Source organism: Ornithorhynchus anatinus, chromosome 16, assembly GCF_004115215.2.
Source record: "Ornithorhynchus anatinus isolate Pmale09 chromosome 16, mOrnAna1.pri.v4, whole genome shotgun sequence".
NCBI classification, from domain to species: Eukaryota; Metazoa; Chordata; class Mammalia; order Monotremata; family Ornithorhynchidae; genus Ornithorhynchus; species Ornithorhynchus anatinus.
Genome location: NC_041743.1, coordinates 15,668,549 through 15,692,845, shown reverse-complemented (window position 1 = coordinate 15,692,845; position 24,297 = coordinate 15,668,549). Strand labels below are relative to the sequence as shown.

The 24,297-nt window shown below is 54.5% G+C and overlaps 2 protein-coding genes and 1 long non-coding RNA gene across 3 annotated transcripts in view; 2 read left to right on the top strand and 1 right to left on the bottom strand.

The window, feature by feature from the left end:
* The window catches only part of CDC73 (cell division cycle 73), a 114,792-nt gene extending 111,490 nt beyond the window's left edge, over positions 1-3,302 (bottom strand). Inside the window, exon 1 of the mRNA XM_029081189.2 lies at positions 3,087-3,302. Within this exon, the coding sequence (XP_028937022.1) occupies positions 3,087-3,217 (131 nt within the window). The 5' untranslated portion in view covers positions 3,218-3,302. The remainder of the gene's footprint in view (positions 1-3,086) is intronic.
* A 1,790-nt stretch (positions 3,303-5,092) lies between these two features.
* LOC114817392 lies at positions 5,093-10,026 on the top strand. Its single transcript, XR_005660919.1, has 3 exons — positions 5,093-5,128; positions 7,620-7,754; positions 9,546-10,026. It is a non-coding gene; the product is annotated as an uncharacterized LOC114817392 (long non-coding RNA).
* Positions 10,027-20,948: 10,922 nt separating this feature from the next.
* GLRX2 (glutaredoxin 2) lies at positions 20,949-24,120 on the top strand. Its single transcript, XM_029080261.2, has 4 exons — positions 20,949-21,044; positions 21,777-21,840; positions 22,759-22,935; positions 23,884-24,120. The coding sequence occupies exons 1-4, from the start codon at positions 20,995-20,997 to the stop codon at positions 24,022-24,024; spliced, it is 432 nt and encodes a 143-aa protein (XP_028936094.1). The 5' UTR covers positions 20,949-20,994; the 3' UTR covers positions 24,025-24,120.
* The last annotated feature ends 177 nt before the right edge of the window (positions 24,121-24,297 follow it).

Here is a 24,297-nt window from a genome sequence, read left to right as displayed (position 1 = left end):
AGGACAAGCAAGAAGGAAACCGAACCAAAGAGTAGAGCGCGAGGTCTTAACCCTGCGGTTTCCACGAGGGCGCGAGCCGGCCGGTCCGTCCGTCCCCCCACTTTCCTCGTCCCCCTTCCTGCCCTTCCTCCGCCGGGGACGGTACCTTCACGTTTAAAAAACCAAACGGAAAAGAAGAAACGTGCTCTGCTCTGCTCGTCGGGAAGAAAAAGTGGAAAAGCCCAAGAGGAGGGAGGGAGGGAGGGAGGGAGAGAGAGAAGGAGAGGCGGCCCCGGCCGCACAGCAGGGCCGAAAAGGGGGCCTCCCCTCAGCGCCCTTTCCAACCCCGGAGTCCACCGTCCCCTGCGCGAAACGCTCCGCGAAGCCGACAGGTTTCCGGGAAGAGCGTCCGGGCGCCGAGACGTGGGTCGGGCCGGTGGGGAGGGAGGGAGGGAAGGAGGAAGGAAGGGAGGGAGAGAGGAGGAGGAAGGTGGAAAGGGAGGAGGAAAGGGGGGAGGGGGTTCCCGCGACCTCTCAGCTCCCAGGCGCTCAGCACAGTGCTCCGCACACAGTAAGCTCTCGGTCAGCGGGGCCGCCCCGCCGACGGACCAGAAGGATGCCGTCCCCGGAGCCCCCCCCCCCCCCCCCCCCCGATTGAGGGGAACCACCAGGCTGAAGACCCGGGTTAATAATAATAATAATGTTGGTATTTGTTAAGCGCTTACTATGTGCCGAGCACTGTTCTAAGCGCTGGGGTAGACACAGGGGAATCTGGTTGTCCCACGTGGGGCTCACAGTCTTAATCCCCATTTTACAGATGAGGGAACTGAGGCACCGAGAAGTGAAGTGACTTGCCCAAAGTCACACAGCTGACAAGTGGCCGAGCTGGGATTTGAACCCGTGACCTCTGACTCCAAAGCCCGTGCTCTTTCCACTGAGCCACGCTGCTCCAATCCCGCCTGTCGGCTGCCCGCTACGACACCTTGGATAAGTCACTCGTCCGGCCTGTGCCTCGCTTTCCTAATCTGTACAATGGGGGGGGGGGGGGGGGCTTCCGATCCCCGATTCATTCAATAGTATTTACTGAGTGCTCATTCATTCATTCAATAGTATTTATTGCGTGCTTACTACGTGCAGAGCACTGGACTAAGCGCTTGGAATGGACAGATGGGTAACAGTCCCTGCCCTTTGACGGGCGCACGGTCTAATCGGGGGAGACGGACAAGAACAACGGCACCGTGCTAAGCGCTTGGAACGGACAATTCCTCTGACTTATCTCCGAGCGTGCACGAGTTTAACCGCTGAAAAACGACGGCCCCGACTATTATTCTTATTTACTGAGCGCCTGCTGAGGGTAGAACACCGTACTACGCGCCTGAGCGAGTGCGACAGAACCAACCAAGCCACGGGGTTGCTCCGGCGCTCCCGGCGTGCCCAGCACGGCGCTAAACGCTGGGGAGAGCGCGGTATCATCAACGGAGGGGCGGTGGGCCCCGGGCGCTTACCCGACGCACAGCGCTGAGCGTTGGGGGGAGCGCCGTATAATCGATATAATCCATCAGCGGTATGTGTCGAGGGCTTACCGTGTGCCGAGCTCTGTACTAAACGCCCGGGTGAGGACAACGCAGCCGCTCCACGTCGCGTACCGAACGCTTACGGTCTGCGAGGGCACTGTCCTAAGCGCCGCGGGGAACCCGACAGAAGCACCGGGACATACGGAGCGCCTCCCGTGTGCGGGGCACCGCGCTGAGCGCCGGGGGGAGGGGGAATCAATCGACCGGACGTACTGAGGCCTTACCGGGTGCAGAGCGCTGAGTGAAGCGCTCCGGATGGTGCCTTGTAACCAAGCGACGGGGTGCACGGAGCGCTCAGAACGTGCAGGACACCGTACCGAGCGCCTAGACATGACCCATCGACGGAGCCTACTGAACGCTTTCGGTGCGCGGGGCCCTGAGCTAGGCGCTCGGCAGGATGAAGGGGATAGGCTGAGCGCTTCCTGCGTGTGCGGAACGCTCCGCTAAGCGCTCGGGCCAGTACCGTCTCCGCGGTGCGCTTGGGAGAGCGCGCCCATCAATGGTGTGTACTGAGCGCTGACGGGGCGCGGAGCACCGTACTAAGCGCCTGGGGGGAGCCCAACGGAACCCAGGAGGGCCGTGGACTAGGCGCTTACGGCGTGTGGAGCGTAGTAAGCGCCTGGGTGAGCACGACGTAAGCCAGGAGGGCCGTGTCCCGAGCGCTTACGGTGGGTGGGGCGTAGTGAGCGCCTGGGTGACTACAACAGGACTTATGAGTAGTGTGTAGTAGGCGCTTACGGTGTGCGGAGCGTAGCGAGCGCCCGGGTGAGTCCAGTATGACCTATGAGTGGTGTGTAGTAGGTGCTTACGGGGTGTGGAGCGCCGTATTAAGTGCCTAGGTGAGTACAGTATGACCTGTGAATGACATGTAGTAGGCGCTTACGGTGTGCGGAGTGGGGTGAGCGCCCAGGTGAGTCCAGTATGACCTACGAGTGGCGTGTACTAGACGCTTAGGGTGTGCGGAGCGCCGTAGTAAGCGCCTAGAGGAGTCCAGTATGACCTACGAGTGCTGTGCAGTAGGCGCTGACGGTGCGTGGAGCATAGTGAGCGCCCGGGTGAGTCCAGTATGAACTATGAGTGGCGTGTACTAGACGCTTACGGTGTGTGGAGTGGGGTGAGCGCCTAGGTGAGTCCAGTATGACCTATGAGTGGCGTGTACTAGACGCTTAGGGTGTGCGGAGTGGAGTGAGTGCCCAGGTGAGTCCAGTATGACCTACGAGTGCTGTGCAGTAGGCGCTGACGGTGCGCGGAGCGTAGTGAGCGCCCGGGTGAGTCCAGGATGACCCATGGGGGGGGGGGGGGTCGAAAGCCAGAGCACCGCGGGGAGAAGGGGCGCTTCGGGGGGGGGGGGGGGGGCTGGAGTAGGCGCCGACCGAATGAGCGGCCGGGGGCGGGGGGGGGGAGGGGGGGTGCGTGCTGGACGCCCCCGGGAGCGCCATTCCCTGCCGCTTGGTCCCCGGGGGGGGACGGACGAGGACGGGCCGAGGCGGCTTAGGGCGCAGGGGTCCGGGTCCGGGTCCGGGCCGGACTCACCCCCAGATGACGTAGTTGGTCTTGACGTTCTTGGGCCAGGAGAACTCCCCGAAGATCACCTCGTCCCCCTTCACCACGATCTCCTTCTTCTGGATGTTGTACTGGCGCAGGACGCTCAGCACGTCCGCCATCTTCCCCCGAGCCCGGCGGCCGGGCCCGAGGACCGGAGCCCCGGAGGAACGGACGGACCGAAACGGACCGGACCGGACCGGACCGGACCGGGGCGGGAAGGGGAGGGAAGGGGAGGGAAGGGGAGGGAAGAGGAGGGGAGGGAAGAGGAGGGGAGGGAAGGGGCGGAGCAGCGGCGGGACCCACGGGCGCGCGCACACTCACTCACTCACTCACCCCGCGCGTGTCCCCAGACCGCGCGCGCGCACACACACACACACGGAGCGCGCGCGCGCGCGGCCCCCCCCTCCGCTCTCCCTCCCTCCCTCCCTCCCTCCGCCGCCTCCCCCGGCGGGTGCTCGGGTTGTCTCGGAGCGCTGCGGCGAGGCGAGGGGATGGCGAGGGGATGGCGAGGCGAGGCCCGGTCCGGCCCGGCCCGGCCGCTGGGTGGGTCCGTCAGGAAGGCCCCCGGCCCCGCCCCCCGCGCGCGCGCCGGGCTGCCCGCGCCGCCGCCTGACGCCAACGCCGCCGACGCCGACCCGGGCCCCCCCCCCGCCTCCCCCGCCGTCTGCGCACGCGCCGACCCGACCCCCTTCCCACCCCCCCCACCGCGCCCCCGCCTGCGCACGCGCCGCCCCGCGGCGCACCCTCCCCGCCCTGCCCACCGCGCCCCCGTTTGCGCCGGCGCCGCCCCCGGGCCCCGCCCCCTTCCCTGAGCCCCGCCCGCTCGGCTCGGCTCGGCTCGGCTCGGCTCGGCTCGGCTCGGCTCGGCTCGGCCGCCGCTTCGGGCGCCCCCCAGCGGCGCTCGCTCACTGGCTCACGCGTTCAACCGTAGGGATTGAGCGCTCGCCAGGTGCGGAGCACTGGACTCAGCGCCGGGGACGGACTGTTTGGACGGCAGAGAGGGACCGGCCCGGCCCGGCCCGGCCCAACCACGGGCTCAGAGTCTAGAAGCAGCGTGCCTCCGTGGACTGAGCCCGGGCTTGGGAGTCAGAGGTCATGGGTTCGAATCCCGGCTCCGCCCCTGGTCAGCTGGGTGACCGCGGGCGAGTCACTTCCCTGGGCCTCAGTGACCTCGTCTGGAAAGTGGGGATTAACTGTGAGCCCCACGTGGGACGACCCGATGACCCGGGATCTCCCCCAGCGCTCAGAACAGCGCTCTGCACAGAGGAAGCGCTTAACAAATAGCAACGTTATTATCGTTACTAAACTGGGCCTCAGTGACCTCGTCTGGAAAATGGGGATTAACTGTGAGCCCCACGTGGGACGACCCGATGAGCCTGGATCTCCCCCAGCGCTTAGAACAGTGCTCTGCACAGAGGAAGCGCTTAATACCAACGTTATTAGTATTACTTCACTTCTCTGGGCCTCAGTGACCTCATCTGGAAAATGGGGATGAAGACGGTGAGCCCCACGGGGCACAACCTGATTGCCTTGTATCTCACACCCCGCCCTCGGTGCCTGGAACAGTACTTAGCACGTTGGGAGCGCTGTGGCTTGGGAGTCGCCGGTCGTGGGTTCGAATCCCAGCTCTACCACGTGTCATCTGTGTGACTTTGGGCAAGTCACTTCACTTCGCTGGGCCTCAGTCACCTCATCTGGAAAATGCGGACTAAGACCGTGAGCCCCACGTGGGACAACCCGATAACCTTGTATCTACCCCAGCGCTTGGTACATCGTAAGCGCTTAACAAATACCCTCGTTAGAGAAGCAGCGTGGCTCAGTGGAAAGAGCATGGGCTTGGGGGTCAGAGGTCATGGGTTCGAATCCCGGCTCCGCCGCTTCTCAGCTCTGTGACTGTGGGCCAAGTCACTTCACTTCTCTGGGCCTCAGTGACCTCATCTGGAAAATGGGGATGAAGACTGTGAGCCTCACGTGAGACGACCTGATCACCCTGTATCTACCCCAGCTCTTAGAACGGTGCTCTGCACATAGTAAGTGCTTAACACATACCAACAGTATTATTATTATTATTATGATGATGATTATTATCCTGCCTCTGGCCTGGAACCTCCTCCTTCTTTCTTATCCGACAGACCAATCACTCGGCCCACCTTCAAAGCCTTATTGAAGGGACGTCTCCTCTAGGAGGCCTTCCCAGACTGAGCCTCCATCTCCTCTCCTCCCACTCCCTTCGGTGTCGCCTTGCGCTTGAATCTGCACCCTTTATTCACCCCCTCCCTCCGTCAGCACTTGGGTATAAATAAATTCATGTATTTATAATGTATATATAGTATCTAGATATATAATTATAACGATAATATTAATATGATTATAATATTATAATTAGATACCTTATGTATTTATAATTGATATGTAAATATACCTGTCTCCCCCCCCCCCCAGTAGACCAGAATTTTGTGGGCAGGGAACAAGTCTTCCAACTTTGTCGTATTGTATTTTTCAGAAGAGACGAAACTTGAGAATTCTCTGAGCCTCTCACCTATCTCCGTTAATCCCCCAATATACCCTTGACTTCTGGATTGTCAAGCACTCCCACTGATTCCCCGGCTAGTTTCCTGCTTTAAAATGTAGCAGACATTTCTCCGACAACACAATTCCCGCAAACCCCTGCATCGTCTAGCAATCGTGTGGCGTTAACGATTGTTTCAATAGAAAAGGAGGGAGAGAGAGTTCCAAAAGAACCAAAATAATAATAGGCCTGGGAGCACAGCGGGTGAAATTCAAGGATATTGTGGAACATAAAAAAAAAAAAAAAAGCCTTGTAGAGTTTGTTTCCATTCAAGATTTAACCTTGAACTATTCTAGTCACTTTGTTTTTGGCTATTGCGCTGGTATTTAACTGACAGTGAGCGCAGCCCTTCCCTCGGGAACCCACTTGCACCGCACTTTTTTTATTTTTTAATGGTATTTGTTAAGTGCTTACTATGTGCCCAGCACTGTTGTAAGATGTAATATAATCAGGTTGGACAGAGTCCGTGTATTTGGCTTAATTTTCTACTTTGCCGTTGCCATGACCCTAAGCTCACTGTGGGCAGGGAACGCGGCTGCTGCTAACCCCATCGCATTGCATTCTCCCAAGCGCTTAGTAGTGTGCTCTGCTACACAGTAAGCGCTCAAAAACCCCCTCCCTACTCCTATGCCACAGATGACGACTCTCCCCCGCGTTCAAAGCCTTATTGCAGGCCCATCTCCTCCTTGAGGCCTCCCCCGACGAAGCCCTCCTTTCCTGTCCTTCCGCTCCCTTCTGCGTCTCCCTGACTTCATTCGATAGTTCATTCATTCATTCATTCAATATTTATTTATTGAGCGCTTACTATGTGCAGAGCACTGGACTAAGCGCTTGGAATGGACACATCGGCAACAGATAGAGACAGTCCCTGCCCTTTGACGGGCTCACGGTCTAAACGGGGGAGACGGATGGACGAGAACGATGGCGATGCATAGAATCGAGGGGAAGAACATCTCATTAAAGCAATAGCAAATAAATAGAATCGGGGTGATGTACATCTCATTAACAAAATAAATAGGGTGACGAAGATATATGCAGTTGAGCGGACGAGTACGGTGCCGAGGGGATGGGACGGGAGAGGGGGAGGAACAGAGAGAAAGGGGGGAGAAGAGGGTTTAGCTGCGGAGAGGTGAACGGGGGGTAGAGGGAGCAGAGGGAAAAGGGGAGCTCAGTCTGGGAAGGCCTCTTGGAGGAGGTGAGCTTTAAGTAGGGTTTGGAAGAGGGGAAGAGAACGAGCTTGGCGGAGGTGAGGAGGGAGGGCGTTCCGGGACCGCGGGAGGACGTGGCCCGGGGGTCGACGGCGGGATAGGCGAGAACGGGGGACGGTGAGGAGGTGGGCGGCGGAGGAGCGGAGCGTGCGGGGTTCATCCCCCTCCAATCCCCACAAACTTATGTACAGATCTGTCATTTATTGATTGATATTAGTGTCTGTCTCCCCCCTCTAAGACGGTAAGCAGGGAACGTTATCTGTTGACTGTTATATCGTACTCTCCCAAGCTCTTAGTTCAGTGCTCTGCACACAGTAAGCACTCAATAAATACAATTTATTGAACTGAAGAACCCATAACCCTCTGTGGACGCCGTGAGGAGATGCATAGTCATCTCCCCTTCTACACTCTAAGCTCGCTACGGGTGGGGAACTTGCTGCTAACTCTGTTGTCCTGGACTCTATCGTGATTAGGTTGTCTTGTTTTTGTCCGTCTGTCTCCCCCATTTAGACTGTAAGCCCGTCATTGGGCAGGGATGGTCTCTATCTGTTGCCCAATTGTACATTCCAAGCACTTAGTACAGTGCTCTGCACATAAAAGCGCTCGATAAATACTATTGAATGAATGAATGACTCTCCCAAGCACTCAGTACAGTGCTCGGCATACAGTAAACACTCAAAAAATACAACTGATTGAACGAATGAATGAATTAATTAATGTCTTCTTGGGGATGTGTTCTTTAAGCACTTCCAAGAACTCCCAAATGATCAATGATCCGCTGAAGCTGTGGAGTTGGAAGAGTGTGCTGGCGCATCTGAATCGTCTTCTAACCCCAGATCCTGGATTCCTTTGGTGTCCTTAAGAAATCCTGCCTAGAATGTGAGTTCGGGCTCTTTGTATCATTATTACCAATATTTGTAACCATCTCCACTTGATATGAGTAATCCTATGTGTCCTTAAGAAATCCTGCCTAGAATGTGAGTCCAGGCCCTTTGTATTATTATTACCAATATTTGTAACCATCTCCGCTTGATATGAGTAATACTATGTGTCCTAAAGAAATCCTGCCTAGAATGTGAGTCCAGGCCCTTCATATTATTATTACCAATATTTGTAACCATCTCCGCTTGATATGAGTAGTACTATGTGTCCTTAAGAAATCCTGCTAGAATGTGAGTCCAGGCTCTTTGTATTATTATTACCAATATTTGTAACCATCTCCGCTTGATATGAGTAATCCTATGTGTCCTTAAGAAATCCTGCTAGAATGTGAGTCCAGGCTCTTTGTATTATTATTACCAATATTTGTAACCATCTCCACCTGATATGAGTAATCCTATGTGTCCTTAAGAAATCCTGCCTAGAATGTGAGTCCAGGCCCTTTGTATTATTATTACCAATATTTGTAACCATCTCCGCTTGATATATGAGTAATACTATGTGGGGTTGGAGATCTCAAATATGGATTAAATAATAATAATAATAATAATGTTGGTATTTGTTAAGCGCTTACTATGTGCCAAGCACTGTTCTAAGCACTGGGGTAGACATAGGGGAATCAGGTTGTCCCACGTGGGGCTCACAGTCTCAATCCCCATTTTACAGATGAGGGAACCGAGGCACAGAGAAGTTAAGTGACTTGCCCACAGTCACACAGCCGACAAGTGGCAGAGCTGGGATTCGAATTCATGAGCCCTGACTCCAAAGCCCATGCTCTTTCCACTGAGACACGCTGCTTCTCCGGTATTAATGAAAGAAGTGAGCTGAACATGGGGGTGGAGGCAGTTTTTTTCTGTCAAGAGGGAAGCAGCGTGGCCTAGTAGGTAGAACTCGGGTCTGGGAGTCGGAGGATCTGGGTTCTTGCATCCATTCATTCAATAGTATTTATTGAGCACTTACTATGTGCAGAGCACTGTACTAAGCGCTTGGGAACGTACCATTCGGCAACAGATAGAGACCATCCCTGCCCGATGACAGGCTCACAGTCTAAACGGGGGAGACGGACGGCAGAGCAAAATAGAACAAAACAAAACAAGACAACATCATCAAGATAAATAGAATCAAGGAGATAAACACCTCACGAACAAAATAAATAGGGTAATAAATGATATATACAAAGGAGCACAGTGCTGAGGGGAGGGGAAGGTGGAGCAGAGGGAAAGAGGGGGTTCTAATTCCGGCTCTAACACTGGTCTGCTCGGTGACCGTGGACAAGTAGTTTAATTTCTCGGTGCCTCAGTTTCCTCATTTGCCAAACGGGGAATTAAATCCTACTCCTTCCCACTTAGACTGTGAGCTCCTAGTGGCTTGTCTCTACCCCAGTGCTTAGGACTGAGCCTGGCATAGAGTAAGAGCTTAACAAATGCCAATATTATTATCATTATTATTATTATCGCTCCTCGCCCCTCCCCCCTAGATTGTAAGCCCGGTGTGGGCGGGGATTGTCTCTCTTTATTACCGTATTACATTTTCCAAGCGCTTAGTACAGTGCTCTGCACAGAGTAAGCGCTCAATAAATACGATTGAATGAATACTAACTTTAATGGACTCTCCCAAGTTCTCAGTTCAGGACTCTCAGCACAGTAAGCATTAGTGCTCGGCACATAGTAAGCGCTTAACAAATACCAACATTATTATTATTATTATTACCACTGATTGATTATTGGACAGGATGCGTGAGAAGAGGAGGGAAGACTGAAATATCTGAACAACGTCCGGCACAGAGTAAACGCTTAACGGATACTATTAAAAACAAAACGTTACTCCGAGAGACAAGCAAACGAAGAAAAAATGAGGAGAAAATGGCAAGCAAACCATCGAATTATATGTTTACTGTCAACATTTAAAGCAGAATTCATGTTGTGATGTACTCATTCTCACACTGGATTTTCAGTTGGGGAAATGAGACAGCTGCTCCAGGAGAAATTCCCATCTGCATGTGTTTATCTCTTTTTCACTGGATCACAAGTTACTATTTTTCTTCGGGTCCATGGGAAATTCAGAGTTTCTTCTAGGAACTCGAGAACATTGTGTTTTAAACCAAACCCTCCCTGGGAGAAACGATTCAGAGCTCTCAGCGATCTGTTTTTTTTTACTCTTTTGCCTCCCCCCTCTCCAACACAGTTTTTTTTAATGGTATTCGTTAAGCGCTCACTATGTGCCGGGCATCCTACTAAGCGCTGGGATAGATACAAGCTCATCAGGTTGCATCAGAGCTGCAAGCTCCCTGTCCCAAATAGGGCTCGCCGTCTGAATCCCCATTTTACAGATGAGGGAACCGAGGCCCGGAGAAGTACAGTGACTGGCCCACGGTCACACAGCAGACGAGTGGCGGAGCCGGGATTAGAACCCAGGTCCTTCTGACTCCCAGGCCCGTGCTCTCTCCACGAGGCCAGGCTGCTTTTAACCATTGGTGTGGGAGCAATGTCCACGCGAAGAACTTGGGGCCAGAAAAATCATCCCCCACCTCTCCTTATCCTCTCTCCCTTCTGCATCGCACTTGGATCTATCCCCTTTCCCACCCTCCCCCCCCCCCCCCCAAAAAGCGCCAACAGAATTAAGCATCATTTCGGAGACATCAAGCACCCCAGTCCCTGGGAGAGAGGAGAAATAGGGTTGGGGAAGTGCCTAAATTACAGGTATGGGCAGGGTTAAGCAACAGCTTTTAGCTTAGGGAGGAGGTTGAGATATTACAGTTCCCGGGTGTCCAACGAATACACCATTCCCGGCTGAACACCTTATTTGATTTTGAAATGGGAAATGCTCCCCAAAGGATGGGAGGGAATTAAAATCATGCACTTTACTCTAGTTCATCCCATTCCCACCTCCTTTTCAGGTGGTCTGATTTAATTTGCCCACAGCTTTTCAAGATTGCCACATCAACATACTATAGGAATACTTTATATAGAAGCGGTGGTTTCTGCACTAGGTCGTTGTACTTTTTTTTTTTCAGGGCCCAGAAATTTCACAGGCAAAATCAAGGTGAAGAAAACGTCTGTGGTCATTTAATTGGCAGAGTAAGAAACAGATAACCTGTTGGACCACATCTGTGCCGCGGACGCCACCGAATCAAAGACTCGGATGATTCCCGGTGAAGACTAGAAGCCAATCAACAGGCTTTTTCACTGACGCAAGTTGTTCCTTAAATTCAGCACTACAGAAATATCCTCAGTGGATCATCCCACAGGGTTCGATGTATACTCTTTTCGTTACAAGGATTAAATTAGACGTTAGCATATGCTAAAATATATTTAACCTATCGACTGTGCTTCGCTCTCATCTAGCGCACCGTCAACTGCTTGCTGACACCCTCCCTCCTACCTGGAACAATCTCTTCCTTCACAGCCACAGAGCACCACTCTCCGGATCTTCAGAGTCAGAGTCCTCCTAAAAAATCACATCTCCTCCAGAAAGCCTTCCTTGACTAATCTCTCCCCACCCTATTGGTTTCCCAACTTCCAGACCTACGCCCTTTTTTTATAGTATTTGTTAAGCCCTCCCTAGAGGCCAGGAACCAGGAGCTCATTGTGGGCAGGGATTGTCTCTCTTTATTCCCGTATTGTACTTTCCCAAGCGCTTAGTACAGTGCTCTGCACACAGCAAGGGCTCAGTAAATACGATCGAATGAACAAAGTGCTGCACAAGAGGGAAGCTAATGGGGTTGGGCACAGTCCCTGTCCCACGTGGGGCTCTCGGTCTTAATCCCCATTTTATAGGTGAGGTGACTGAGGCCCAGAGAAGTGAAGTGACTTGCCTAAGATCACACAGCAGACAAGTGGCAGAGCTGGGATCAGAACCCAGATCCTTGAGGTTTTACCCGCGGTGCACTTAGGTACTCACCCCAACCCCACCCCTACAGCATTTAGGAAGAGATCGTTATACTCGCTTACTGCCCCTACCTGTAATTTATCTCCCCCACTAGACTGTAAACGGCTTGAGGGCAGGGAAAGAGGGATAATAATAAAAACAATAATAATAATAATAAGGGCATTTATTAAGCGCTTATGTGCCAAGCACCGTTCTAAACACTGGGGTAGATACAAGGTCATCAGGTTGTCCCACTTGGGGCTCACACTCTTTATCCCCACTTTACAGATGAGGGAATTGAGGCACAGAGAAGTGAAGTGATTTGGCCAAGGTCACACCCAGCAGACAACTGACAAAGTGGGGATTAGAACCCACGACATATTGACTCCCAAGACCGGTTCTCTTTCTATTAGGCCACGAGTTTCTTCCTACTCTAGTGCACTTGCCCACATCCTTCTTAGTACAGTGCTCTCAATGAAGTCCTCAAAAAATACCACTGATTGACTGATCGATCGATTATGTGATTTATGACACGGACAGACGCCACTAATGAAGAATGGTGTTTGCTTATTATTTTTCATGAATTTTCATCTCTCGACTCGGCGATAAGACTGCACAGATCCTTGCTCCCTTGCTTGCACTTCCTTGATTTTTCAAGTCACCATCTGCCCTTTTCCATTTGGCAGGACAAATTAATTGGGTCCTTTTTCAAATAATCAGCTCCTGATGAGTAAAAATCCAGCAAGGTGAGATAAAATTATTAAGAACAATAGACAGAAAGAGAAATAGAGGGAAAAAAACAAGGAGAAGAAAATCAGAGAAAACTTTCATTTGCCTACTACATATTAGGCACTAGAGGGAATGTGGGGCTGTTGAAGTTTACACTTCTTAATTGGATTTCTAGAGCTGAAATTCTGCAAACGCTAGGCAGGAAACTCCCCTCCCCTCTTATCTGATTAGATTACCTTTTTTTCCCCTGTCTTTAAGTAGTTTGTGGGGTTTTTTGCAGTTAATTCTCTCCTGTTCAGAGCTGTGTCTCTTGCATTGATTGATAAACTATACCTAAACTCACTGTGCCTCACTCTTTTCTCTCTCAGCTCTTGCTCCCACCCTCCCACTCTCAATAGATCAATTATATCTATTGAGTGCTTTCTGCGTGCAGGACACTGTACTAAGCGTTTGGGAGAATACACTACAACAGAGTTGGAAGACACATTCCCTGCCGACAGTGAGTTTACAGTCTGGGGAGGAGCCAAAATTACTATAAAGAAATAAATTACAGAAGTGCTGTGGGGCTGAGGGAGGGGTGAGCAGAGGGAGCAAATCAAAGGGCAAGGGTGATGAAGATGGGAGAGAGAAGGCTTAGTTTGGGAAGGCACACACCCAACAGTCCATCAGTGGTATTTAGTGAGCACCTACTACGTACAGAGTTCTGTACTGAGCGCTTAGGAGAGTTTGATACAGCAGAATTAGCAGACAAGTTCCCTGCCCATAGTGAGTTTACAGCCTGGAGGGGGAGACAGGCATTGATATGAATAAATAGGTCATTTGTAATATATATAAATTATTTAAAGATATGTACCTAAGTAATAATGATGGCTTTTGCTAAGCGCTTACTCTGTGCCAAGCACTGTTCTAAGCGCTGGAGTAGATACCAGGTCATCAGGTACTCCCACACGGGGCTCACAGTCTTCATCCCCGTTTTCCAGATGAGGTAACTGAGGCCCAGAGAAGTGATTTGCCCAAGGTCACCCAGCCGACAAAGTGGCAGAGCGGGGATTAGAACCCACGACCTCTGACTCCCAAACCCGGGCTCTTACCACTTGGCCACACCGCTTCTCGTGCTGTGGCTTTGCGGGTGGAGCGAGAGTCAAATGTCCAAAGGTCCCAGATTCAAGTTCACAGAAGACAGGGAGGAAGATCCGACAGGGGAAGCAAAATAACACTTGGGTTATTTGTGTTTTTATTTTTTTAATTGGCATCTGCTAAGCACTTACCAAGTGTCAAGCACTGTTCTAAAATCTGGGGAGACCCAAGTTAATGACGGAGGACACAACCCCGCCCCACATGAGGCTCCCAGTGTGAGCGGGAGGGAGAACCGGCATCGAATCCCCATTTCGCAGCTGAGGAAATGGGCATCGATCGAGAGGTAGAGTGACTTTTCCAAGGTCACACGGCAGGCAAGTAGCTCATGTCCTCTGACTCCCAAACCCGGGCCCTTTCCCCTGAGCCACGCTGCTTCTCTACTTCTGCTTCACCGATGACGATTCATTCATTCACTCATTCATTTCATCGTATTTACTGAGCGCTTATTGTGTGCAGAGCACTCCACTAAGCACTCGGGAAGTACAATTCAGCAACAAAAGGAGACAATCTCTGCCCACCACGGGCTCACAGTCTAGAAAGGGGGAGACAAGTCAGTCGATGGATCGGATTTACTGAGCGCTCTGTGCAGGGCACTGTACTAAGTGCTTGGGCGTGTACGGTATAACTTAGTACAGTGCCGGGCACATAGTAAGCGCTTAACGAATATCATCATTATACAACAGAGTCGGCAAGCAATAAGAGAAGCAGCTTGGCTCGGGGGCAAGAGCCCGGGCTTGGGAGTCAGAGGCCGTGGGTTCTAAACCCGGCTCTGACGCTTGCCAGCTGTGTGACTTGGGGCAGGTCACTTGACTTCTCTGTGACTCAGTTACCTCAACTGTAAAATGGGGATTAAAACTGTGAGCCCCTCGTGGGACAACCTGATCACCTCGTATCCCCCAGCGCTTAGAACAGTGCTTTGCACATAATAAGTGCTTAACAAATACCCACGTTTATTTTATTTTATTTTTTAGGCATGCTCCTGCCCACGACGACCTCACCCTCTAGAGTTTAACAACTCGTTCAATAGTATTTATTGAGTGCTTACTATGTGCGGAGCACTGTACTAAGCGCTTGGAATATACAATTCGGCAACAGATAGAGACGATCCCTGCGCAATGACGGGCTCGCAGTCTAATCGGGGGAGACAGACGGACAAAAACAAGACAACACAATCAGTATAAATAGAATCAAGGGGATGGACACCTCATTAACAAATAAATAGGGTAATAAAACTCTGGGAATCTGACTTCAGAAACAAGTCAGAATGCACTGTGGACACTGTTGAACCAGTCAGCATTATTTCTATTTATTGGGCACCTAGTGTGTTCAGAAAACTGAACTAAATCCTTGGGCGAGTCCGACAGAGGAAAAGAATGACCCCTCTCCGCAGGGAGCTCACAATCTGAAAGGGAAGATTGACACAACTTACCTTTCAGGTAGGAGGGAGGGGGGGTGGAAATAAGGGTCAGTGCTTAAATGACTAAACTGAGCAATTTCATTCAGTCATTCAATCGTTTTTATTGAGCACCTCCTGTGTGCAGAGCCCTGTACTAAGCGCTTGGTAAATACAATTCCGCAAGAGAGACAATCCCGGCCCACACCGGGTTGACCTGCGACGTACATAAATGTAACAAGCACTTCTGGAGAAGCAGCAGCGCGGATTTTCATTCATTCATTCATTCATTCATTCATTCATTCTATAGTATTTATTGAGCGCTTACTATGTGCAGAGCACTGTACTAAGCGCTTGGGATGAACAGGTCGGCAACAGATAGAGACAGTCCCTGTCGTTTGACGGGCTTACAGTCTAATCGGGGGAGACGGACAGACGAGAACAATGGCAATAAATAGAGTCGAGGGGAAGAACATCTCGTAAAAACCGATGGCGACTAAATAGAATCGAGGCGATGTACAATTCATTAACAAAATAAATAGGGTAATGGAAATATATACAGTTGAGCGGACGAGTACAGTGCTGTGGGGAGGGGAAGGGAGAGGGGGAGGAGCAGAGGGAAAGGGGGAAAAGAGGATTTAGCTGCAGAGAGGTGAAGGGGGGGCGGTAGAGGGAGTAGAGGGAGAAGGGAGCTCAGTCTGGGAAGGCCTCCTGGAGGAGGTGAGTTTTAAGTAGGGTTTTGAAGAGGGGAAGAGAATCAATTTGGCGGAGGTGAGGAGGGAGGGCGTTCCGGGACCGCGGGAGGACGTGGCCCGGGGGTCGACGGCGGGATGGGAGAGACCGAGGGACGGTGAGGAGGTGGGCGGCGGAGGAGCGGAGCGTGCGGGGTGGGCGGTAGAAAGAGAGAAGGGAGGAGAGGTAGGAAGGGGCGAGGTGATGGAGAGCCTCGAAGCCTAGAGTGAGGAGTTTTTGTTTGGAGCGGAGGTCGATAGGCGACCACTGGAGTTGTTTAAGAAGGGGAGTGACACTCCCAGATCGTTTCTGCGGGAAGATGAGCCGGGCAGCGGAGTGAAGAATAGACCGGAGCGGGGCGAGAGAGGAGGAAGGGAGGTCAGAGAGAAGGCCGACACAGTAGTCTAGCCGGGATATAACGAGAGCCCGTAGCAGTAAGGTAGCCATTTGGGTGGAGAGAAAAGGGCGGATCTTGGCGATATTGTAGAGGTGAAACCGGCAGGTCTCGGTAACGGATAGGATGCGTGGGGTGAACGAGAGGGACGAGTCAAGGATGACACCGAGATCGCGGGCCCGAGAGACGGGAAGGACGGTCGCGCCATCCACGGTGATAGGGAAGTCTGGGAGAGGACCGGGCTTGGGAGGGAAGATGAGGAGCTCAGTCTTGCTCATGTTGAGTTTTAGGTGGCGGGCCGACATCCAGGTGGGGACGTCTTGGAGGCGGGAGGAGATGCGAGCCTGAAGGGAGGGGGAGAGGACAGGGGCGGAGATGTAGACCTGCGTGTCATCTGCGTAGAGATGGTAGTCAAAGCCGTGAGAGCAGATGAGTTCACCGAGGGAGTGAGTGTAAATGGAGAACGGAAGAGGGCCAAGAACTGACCCTTGAGGAACTCCAACAGTTAAAGGATGGGAGGGGGAGGAGGCTCCGGCGAAGGAGACCGAGAATGACCGGCCAGAGAGGTGAGAGGAGAACCGGGAGAGGACGGAGTCCGTGAAGCCGAGGTGAGATAAGGTATGGAGGAGGAGGGGATGGTCGACAGTGTCCAAGGCAGCAGAGAGGTCAAGGAGGATTAGAATGGAGTAGGAGCCATTGGATTTGGCAAGAAGGCTTAACGGAAAGAGCCCGGGCTTGGGAGTCACAGGTCCGGAGTTCTAATCCCGGCTCCGCCGCCTGTCAGCTGTGCGACTTTGGGCGAGTCACTTCATTTCTCTGGGCCTCAGTCCCCTCCTCTGTAAAATGGCGATTAAGACCGTGAGCCCCTCGTGGCACAACCTCGCTCCTTGTCCTGCTTTTGCTGGGGGAGATCCCCCAGCACTTTGAAGAGGGCTTGGCACACGGTAAGCACTTAACAAATACCATGATCATTATTATCATTACTAATAAGAGATGTGGAGGGCCTACACGGTGGTAGTTTGGAGAATAATAATAATAATGTTGCTATTTGTTAAGCGCTGACTATGTGCAGAGCACTGTTCTAAGCGCTGGGGTAGACACAGGGAAATCAGGTTGTCCCACGTGGGGCTCACAGTCTTAATCCCCATTTTCCAGAGGAGGTCACTGAGGCCCAGAGAAGTTAAGTGACTCGCCCACAGTCACACAGCTGACAAGTGGCAGAGCTGGCATTTGAACTCATGACCTCTGACTCCAAAGCCCGTGCTCTTTCCACTGAGCCATGTTGCTTCTAATGTCCGTCTTCCCCCCCAGGTCCCAGACTTTGAGGTCATGTGGGCAGGGAATGTGTCAGTTTATTGTTGTATTAAACTCTCTTTCGTTCGTTCAATCGTATTTACTGAGCGCTTGCTGCTGCTGGGTGCAGAGCACTGCGCTAGGCGCTTGGAAAGTACAATTCAACAACAAAGACGCACGATCCCTGCCCGCAATGGGCTCCCAGTCTAGAACGGGAGAGACAGACGTCAAAGCACGTAAACAGGTATTGATAGCATTGATATAAATAAACAGAATAAGCAGCGTGGCTCAGTGGAAAGAGCCCGGGCTTGGGAGTCAGAGGTCATGGCTTCTAATCCCGGCTCCAGCGCTTGCCAGCTGTGTGACTTTGGGCACGTCACTTAACTTCTCTCGGCCTCAGTTACCTCATCTGTAAAATGGGGATTAAAACTGTGAGCCCCACGTGGGACATCCCGATCGGCTTGTGTCCCCCCAGCGCTTAGAACAGCGCTTTGCACATAGTAAGCGCTTAACAAATACCACCATTATAATATCACACAGCAAAACAAGTAAACGGGCATTAATATAAATACAATTACAGCCCTGCACATATAACATATGGATATATGCACGTATCACATAGAATGGGGAAGAGCGCTTCATAGGGATCCTAATTTATAATGATCCTAATTTATCAGGAAGCAACTCAAGGCATATGGCCAAATGTCTGCAGTGGCCTCCGGGGTTCCTCAATTAATTAATTAATCATTCATTCACTTAGTTGTATTGATTGAGCCCTCACAGTGTGATCAATGGATAAATCCTTTGATACTATTTAGTATAAACTCTCTACAGAGTACTGTACCTAGGGTGTGATCAATGGATAAATCCTTTGATACTATTTAGTATAAACTCTCTACAGAGTACTCTATTCCAGGAATAGAGTTGTTATGCACAATCCCTGACCACGGGGAGTTTAAAATCTAGTAGTCAGGATGACAGGTGTGTGTGTATATATATCTATATCTATATATCTATATATAGATATATATTTATATATATATATATATATAGAGAGAGAGAGAGAGATCTTAATGGAAAGAGCCCGGGCCTGGGAGTCAGAGGACGTGGGTTCTAATTCCTGCTCCTCCACTTGTCTGCCGTGTTCATTCATTCAATAGTATTTACTGAGCGCTTACTATGTGCAGAGCACTGTACTAAGCACTAGGAATGAACAAGTCAGCAACGGACAGAGACAGTCCCTGCCCTTTGACGGGCTCACGGTCTAATCGGGGGAGACGGACGGACGAGAACGATGGCGATAAATAGAGTCGAGGGGAAGAACATCTCGTAAAAGCAATGGCGACTAAATAGAGTCGAGGCGATGTACATTTCATTAACAAAATAAATAGGGTGATGAAAATATATACAGTCGAGCGGACGAGCACGGTGCTGAGGGGATGGGAAGGGAGAGGGGGAGGAGCAGAGGGAGATGGGGGGAGAAGAGGGTTTAGCTGCGGAGAGGTGAAGGGGGGGTGGTAGAGGGAGTAGAGGGAGAAGGGGAGCTCAGTCTGGGAAGGCCTCTCGGAGGAGGTGAGTTTTAAGTAGGGTTTTGAAGAGGGGAAGAGAATCAGTTTGGCGGAGGTGAGGAGGGAGGGCGTTCCGGGACCGCGGGAGGACGCGGCCCGGGGGTCGACGGCGGGACGGGCGAGACCGAGGGACGGCGAGGAGGTGGGCGGCGGAGGAGCGGGGCGTGAGGGGTGGGCGGTAGAAAGAGAGAAGGGAGGAGAGGTAGGAAGGGGTGAGGGGATGGAGAGCCTCGAAGCCTAGAGTGAGGAGTTTTTGTTTGGAGCGGAGGTTGACGGGGAAGGCACTTCAGCGCTTTGCACATAGTAAGCGCTTAACAAATACCACCATTTTAATTTTTCTCTAGGCTTCAGTTGGTTCCGCACGGCTCGACGGAGAGATCCGGGATGTGAGAGTCTGAGGTCGTGGGTTCCGATCCCGGCTCCGCCGCTCGTCGGCCGTGTGACGTTGGGCGAGTCGCTTCACTGCTCTGGGCCTCAGCGACCTCATCTGGAAAAGGGGGATGAAGACTGTGAACCCCACGTGGGACCAGCTGATCACCTCGCATCCCCGTTCCCCCCCCCCCCGGGTATTAGAAGCACGCTTGGCACATAGTAGGCGCTTAGCGGATGCCTGGATCATGGTTATTCTCCATCTGTAGGAATGTGGAGGCAGGCCGCGGGCCCCACGTGGGACGACCCGATGAGCCGGCACGTAGGCCGGGGCTCGGCACACAGGAGGCGCTTAACAGATAGCTGGATCATCATCATTCTCCATCTGTAAAAAGGGGGAGGCGGGATGTGGGCCCCACGTGGGACGACCCGATGAGCCGGCACGTAGGCCGGGGCTCGGCACACAGTAGGCGCTTAACAGATAGCTGGATCATCATCATTCTCCATCTGTAAAAAGGGGGAAGCGGGCTGTGGGCCCCACGTGGAACGACCCGATGAGCCGGCACGTAGGCCGGGGCTCGGCACACAGTAGGCGCTTAACAGATAGCTGGATCATCATCATTCTCCATCTGTAAAAAGGGGGAAGCGGGCTTTGGGCCCCACGTGGGACGACCCGATGAGCCGGCACGTAGGCCGGGGCTCGGCACACAGTAGGCGCTTAACAGATAGCTGGATCATCATCATTCTCCATCTGTAAAAAGGGGGAAGCGGGCTGTGGGCCCCACGTGGAACGACCCGATGAGCCGGCACGTAGGCCGGGGCTCGGCACACAGTAGGCGCTTAACAGATAGCTGGATCATCATCATTCTCCATCTGTAAAAAGGGGGAAGCGGGCTTTGGGCCCCACGTGGGACGACCCGATGAGCCGGCACGTAGGCCGGGGCTCGGCACACAGGAGGCGCTTAACAGATAGCTGGATCATCATCATTCTCCATCTGTAAAAAGGGGGAGGCGGGATGTGGGCCCCACGTGGGACGACCCGATGAGCCGGCACGTAGGCCGGGGCTCGGCACACAGGAGGCGCTTAACAGACCCCTCGATCATCATTATTGTGGGCAAGTCGCTTGACTTCTCTGGGCCTCAGTTCCCTCATCTGTCAAATGGGGATTCAAAGTGGGTGAGCCCCACGTGGGACAACCCGACTCCCCCGCGTCTCCCCCGGCGCTCAGAACAGTGCTCGGCGCGTGGTAAGCGCTTAACGGCCACCAACACGATTATCATTCTCGGGGGGGCCAAAAGGGGGAGGCGGGTCGGGGGCCCCACGTGGGACGAGCGGGCGAGCCGCACCGCGGCCCGGGCCTCGGCGCCCAGGAGGCGCTTCCCACCACGACGAGCATCCTTGCGCTTCTTTGCCTTCTCGTGGTATCTGTCGAGGCGGGGCGGCGGGGGGAGCCGATCCCCCGGGGGCCGGGACAGGGCCGGGACAGGGCCGGGACGGGGCCGGGACGGGGCCGGGACTGGCCCGGGGTCTCTCCCTCCCTCCCTCCCTCCCTCCCTCCGTCCGCCCGGGGCGCCGAGGTGTGGCGGCCTCCCGCCGGCAGGGGGCGCCGCCCCGCCCCCGCCTCGTCCCCGGGCGGCGCTCCTTCCGCCCGCCCCGCCTCGCCCCGCCTCGCCTCGCCTCCATGGGCCGGCGGGGCCATGGCCTGCGCCCTCCGGACGCCCAGCGTCGCCTGGCTGCGGGCCGCCAGGTCGGAGCCGGCCGCGGGGGAGGACGAGGGGGCACAGGACGGGGAGGGAGCGGGAGGAACGAGGAGGGGGCGGGAGGGAGCAGGAGGGAGGAGAAGGGAGCAGCAGGGAGCGGGAGGAAACAGGAGGAGGGGGAAGCAGGAGGGAACAGAAGGAAACAGGAGGAGGGAGCAAGAGGAAACAGGAGGAGGGGGAAGGAGGAGGGAGCAGAAGGAAGGAGAAGGGAGCAGGAGGGAGCGGGAGGAAACAGGAGGAGGGGGAAGGAGGAGGGAGCAGGAGGAAGGAGAAGGGAGTAGGAGGGAGCGGGAGGAAACAGGAGGAGGGGGAAGGAGGAGGGAGCAGGAGGAAGGAGAAGGGAGTAGGAGGAAGCAGGAGGGGGGAGGGGGGAACAGGAGGGGGGAGGAGGGGGCAGGAGGGGGGAGGAGGAAACAGGAGGAGGGGGCATGAGAGGGAGGAGGTGGGGGCAGAAGGAAGTAGGAGGGAGCATGAGGACGAGGGGGGGAGGAGGGGGCAGGAGGAGGGAGGAGGGGCAGGAGGGAGGAAGGCTGTCACTGTCTCTCTCCCCCCCCATTAGACCGTGAGCCCATCTTTGGGCAGGGACGGTCTCTGTCTATTGCCGAACTGTCCATTCCAAGCGCTCGGTCCAGTGCTGTGCACATAGTAAGGAAGCGCTCAAGAGATACGATTGAAAGAATGAGTCAAGGAATGACCGTGTCCCGTGTGGCTCCCCGCAGGATGGGCAACAGGACGTCGGCTCTCTCCACCGAGGCAGAAGCTGCGGCCGCCACCCAGATTCAGGTGCGGGGGGGGTGTGTGTGTGTGTGTGTGTGTGTGTACACACACGTGTGCGTGCACACGCGGGGGTTGAGAGAGGGTCCTTGCGTGTGGGACGTTGGGAGGGACCGGAAGCTCCTGGTGGGCAGCCAGTGTGTCTGGTCTATTCGACTCCCCCCGAGCGCTCGCCACGGTGGTCCGCGCACGCTGTCCGCCCGGCAGATACAATTGAACCAGAGCGGGATCGTACGTGCGCGTCGATCCGTTTTCCTCTTTTTTCCCCCCAGTTGATAGCGTCTCCCTCGAAGTGGGAGAAGGAGAGGGCCTTCCCCCCCCCCCCCCACCCCAGCTCATAGCTGGATTTTGCAAGACGGTCCTCTCGTCTTAGCGGTGCTCGTCGGGGAGGGAGGTCGGGGCGGAAGGGCATCTCGCCCCGTGGGGGGCCGAGCGGGCCCGGGGAGATGGGAGCGCGCAGAGCGGAGGAGCCGTTAGCGGCAGACGCGGAGAGAGAGGTGGAGAGGCTGGCTCACCCTCTCGTGCCCTTCATCCTCCTCCTCCTCCGGGCTAGCAGGTCTAGGCAGCCCCGGGACCATCTCCCTTCGCTCTCTCCACAACGCAGGCCCGGAGGTCAGAAGGTCCCGGGCTCCAATCCCAGCTCCCGCCACTCGCCTGCCGCGTCGCTTCGCCGGGCCTCGGCGATTGAGACTTGGAGCCCCCGGGGGGGAGACGGGGACTCTTCTTCCAACCTCGTTAGCTCGTATCCACCCCGGCGGTCGGTACGGCGCCCGGCCCCCAGCGGGCGGGCGGCGGAGACCGCGGATAGACGGACGGAGCGGGACTCTCCGAGCGCCTTTACCGCCCGTAGCCCCGGATGCGGGCTTCCCCGCGCCGGGGCGGGAGACGGGAGGAAAAGATGGCCGAGAGAGTTCCGTGTCGTGACAGGAGACGGTGTCGGACAACTGCGTGGTCATCTTCTCGAAAACATCCTGCTCTTACTGCGACATGGCCAAAAGGCTTTTCCGGGACATGAACGTGAATTATACCGCCGTGGAACTGGACACGCACGAGTACGGGAGTCAGTTCCAGGACGCTCTTCACCGGATGACGGGAGCCGGGACGGTGAGCGCGTGGCGCGTCCGGGGAAGAGACGCTCAGAGACGTTCCCGGGTCCGGGGCCTCGTCTCTTAAAACCGGAGGGACGAGCCGAGGTGGCCCCGGCGGGGAGAACGGAGGGGAGGATGGGCTCCCTGTCGCCTTCTCTTCTGACCGCTCCTTCCTGGGTGCCGGGCGCGGTCGTCCGAGGCGGCGGGATTCCGGGCCGGCGGGATCCCGGGCCGCTTTTTTCTCTCGGACGCCGCCGGGGGCTTCGCGCCGGTGGTCTCTGGCGTACTTTCGCCGGGTTTGGCTCCAAAATAGCGGCTGAGTGGACGGACCCCCCCCCGGCCTGGGAGTCAGAGGACCTGGTTCTGGTCCCGGCTCGGCCGCTTCGTTCACTCGCTTCTGTATTCACCGAGCGCTTACCGTGTGCAGAGCACTGTGCCGAGCGCTTGGGCAGCGCAGTTGAGTCACGAACAGATTCGGCGACCTGTGGGCCGGGTGACCTCGGGCAAGTCACTTGGCTTCTCGACGCCCCAGTCGCCTCAGCTGGAAAATGGGGATTAAGACTGAGCCCCAGGTGGGACGTGGACCGTGTCCTACCTCATTAGCTTGTACCTGCCTCGGCGCTTAGGACAGAGCGCTAGCACGGTCGCATGGTAAGCCGTTAAAAAAGACACACGCACAGAACCTCTAAGAAACTCGTTAGTGAAACTCCCTTTCTTATACAGTATTCGTTAAGCACTTACTGTGGGCCGGGCACTTTACTGAGCATCGGGGTGGGTACGAGATCAGTTGCAAGTCCCTCTTTTTGTTTCACCGATTCCTCAGGGCTGAACGTACCGGATGAGAGTACGAGATGAACGCTTAATTACAATAAGGAGTTGAAACGGGCACGTTCTGTTTTGGATCCCTCTAACACGCTACACCGAGATAAAGCGCCGATAACGTTCCCTCTGTTTATCCCCACAGGTTCCCAGAATATTTGTCAATGGGGCGTTTGTCGGCGGAGCCACAGACACTCGCAGGCTTCATAGAGAAGGCAAACTGCTTCCCTTGGTCCAGCGGTGTAGGGCGGACACCAAGAGCGGAGAATTTGGAAGAGCGACCTAGGCCTCCCCGGCCGATAGAGCGGTTGAAACGGCCGGCCGAAAAAGTGGAAAATGTAAAGCGGCAGGCGGGACCGGAAAATAAAGCCGTTACGCAAACCTCCTGGATCCTCATCTCTGGGCGGAGACTCGACACTTTCTGGAAGCGTGGGATTGTTTTGGGCCAGGGTAGGGCGGCGGGAGTCCGCGGCTTCGGGTGGAGTTTTAGTCGGTCGCGTTTAGCGAGCGCTTACTGTGTGCAGGGCACTGTACTTGGGGGGGGTATTCGGCGAACACA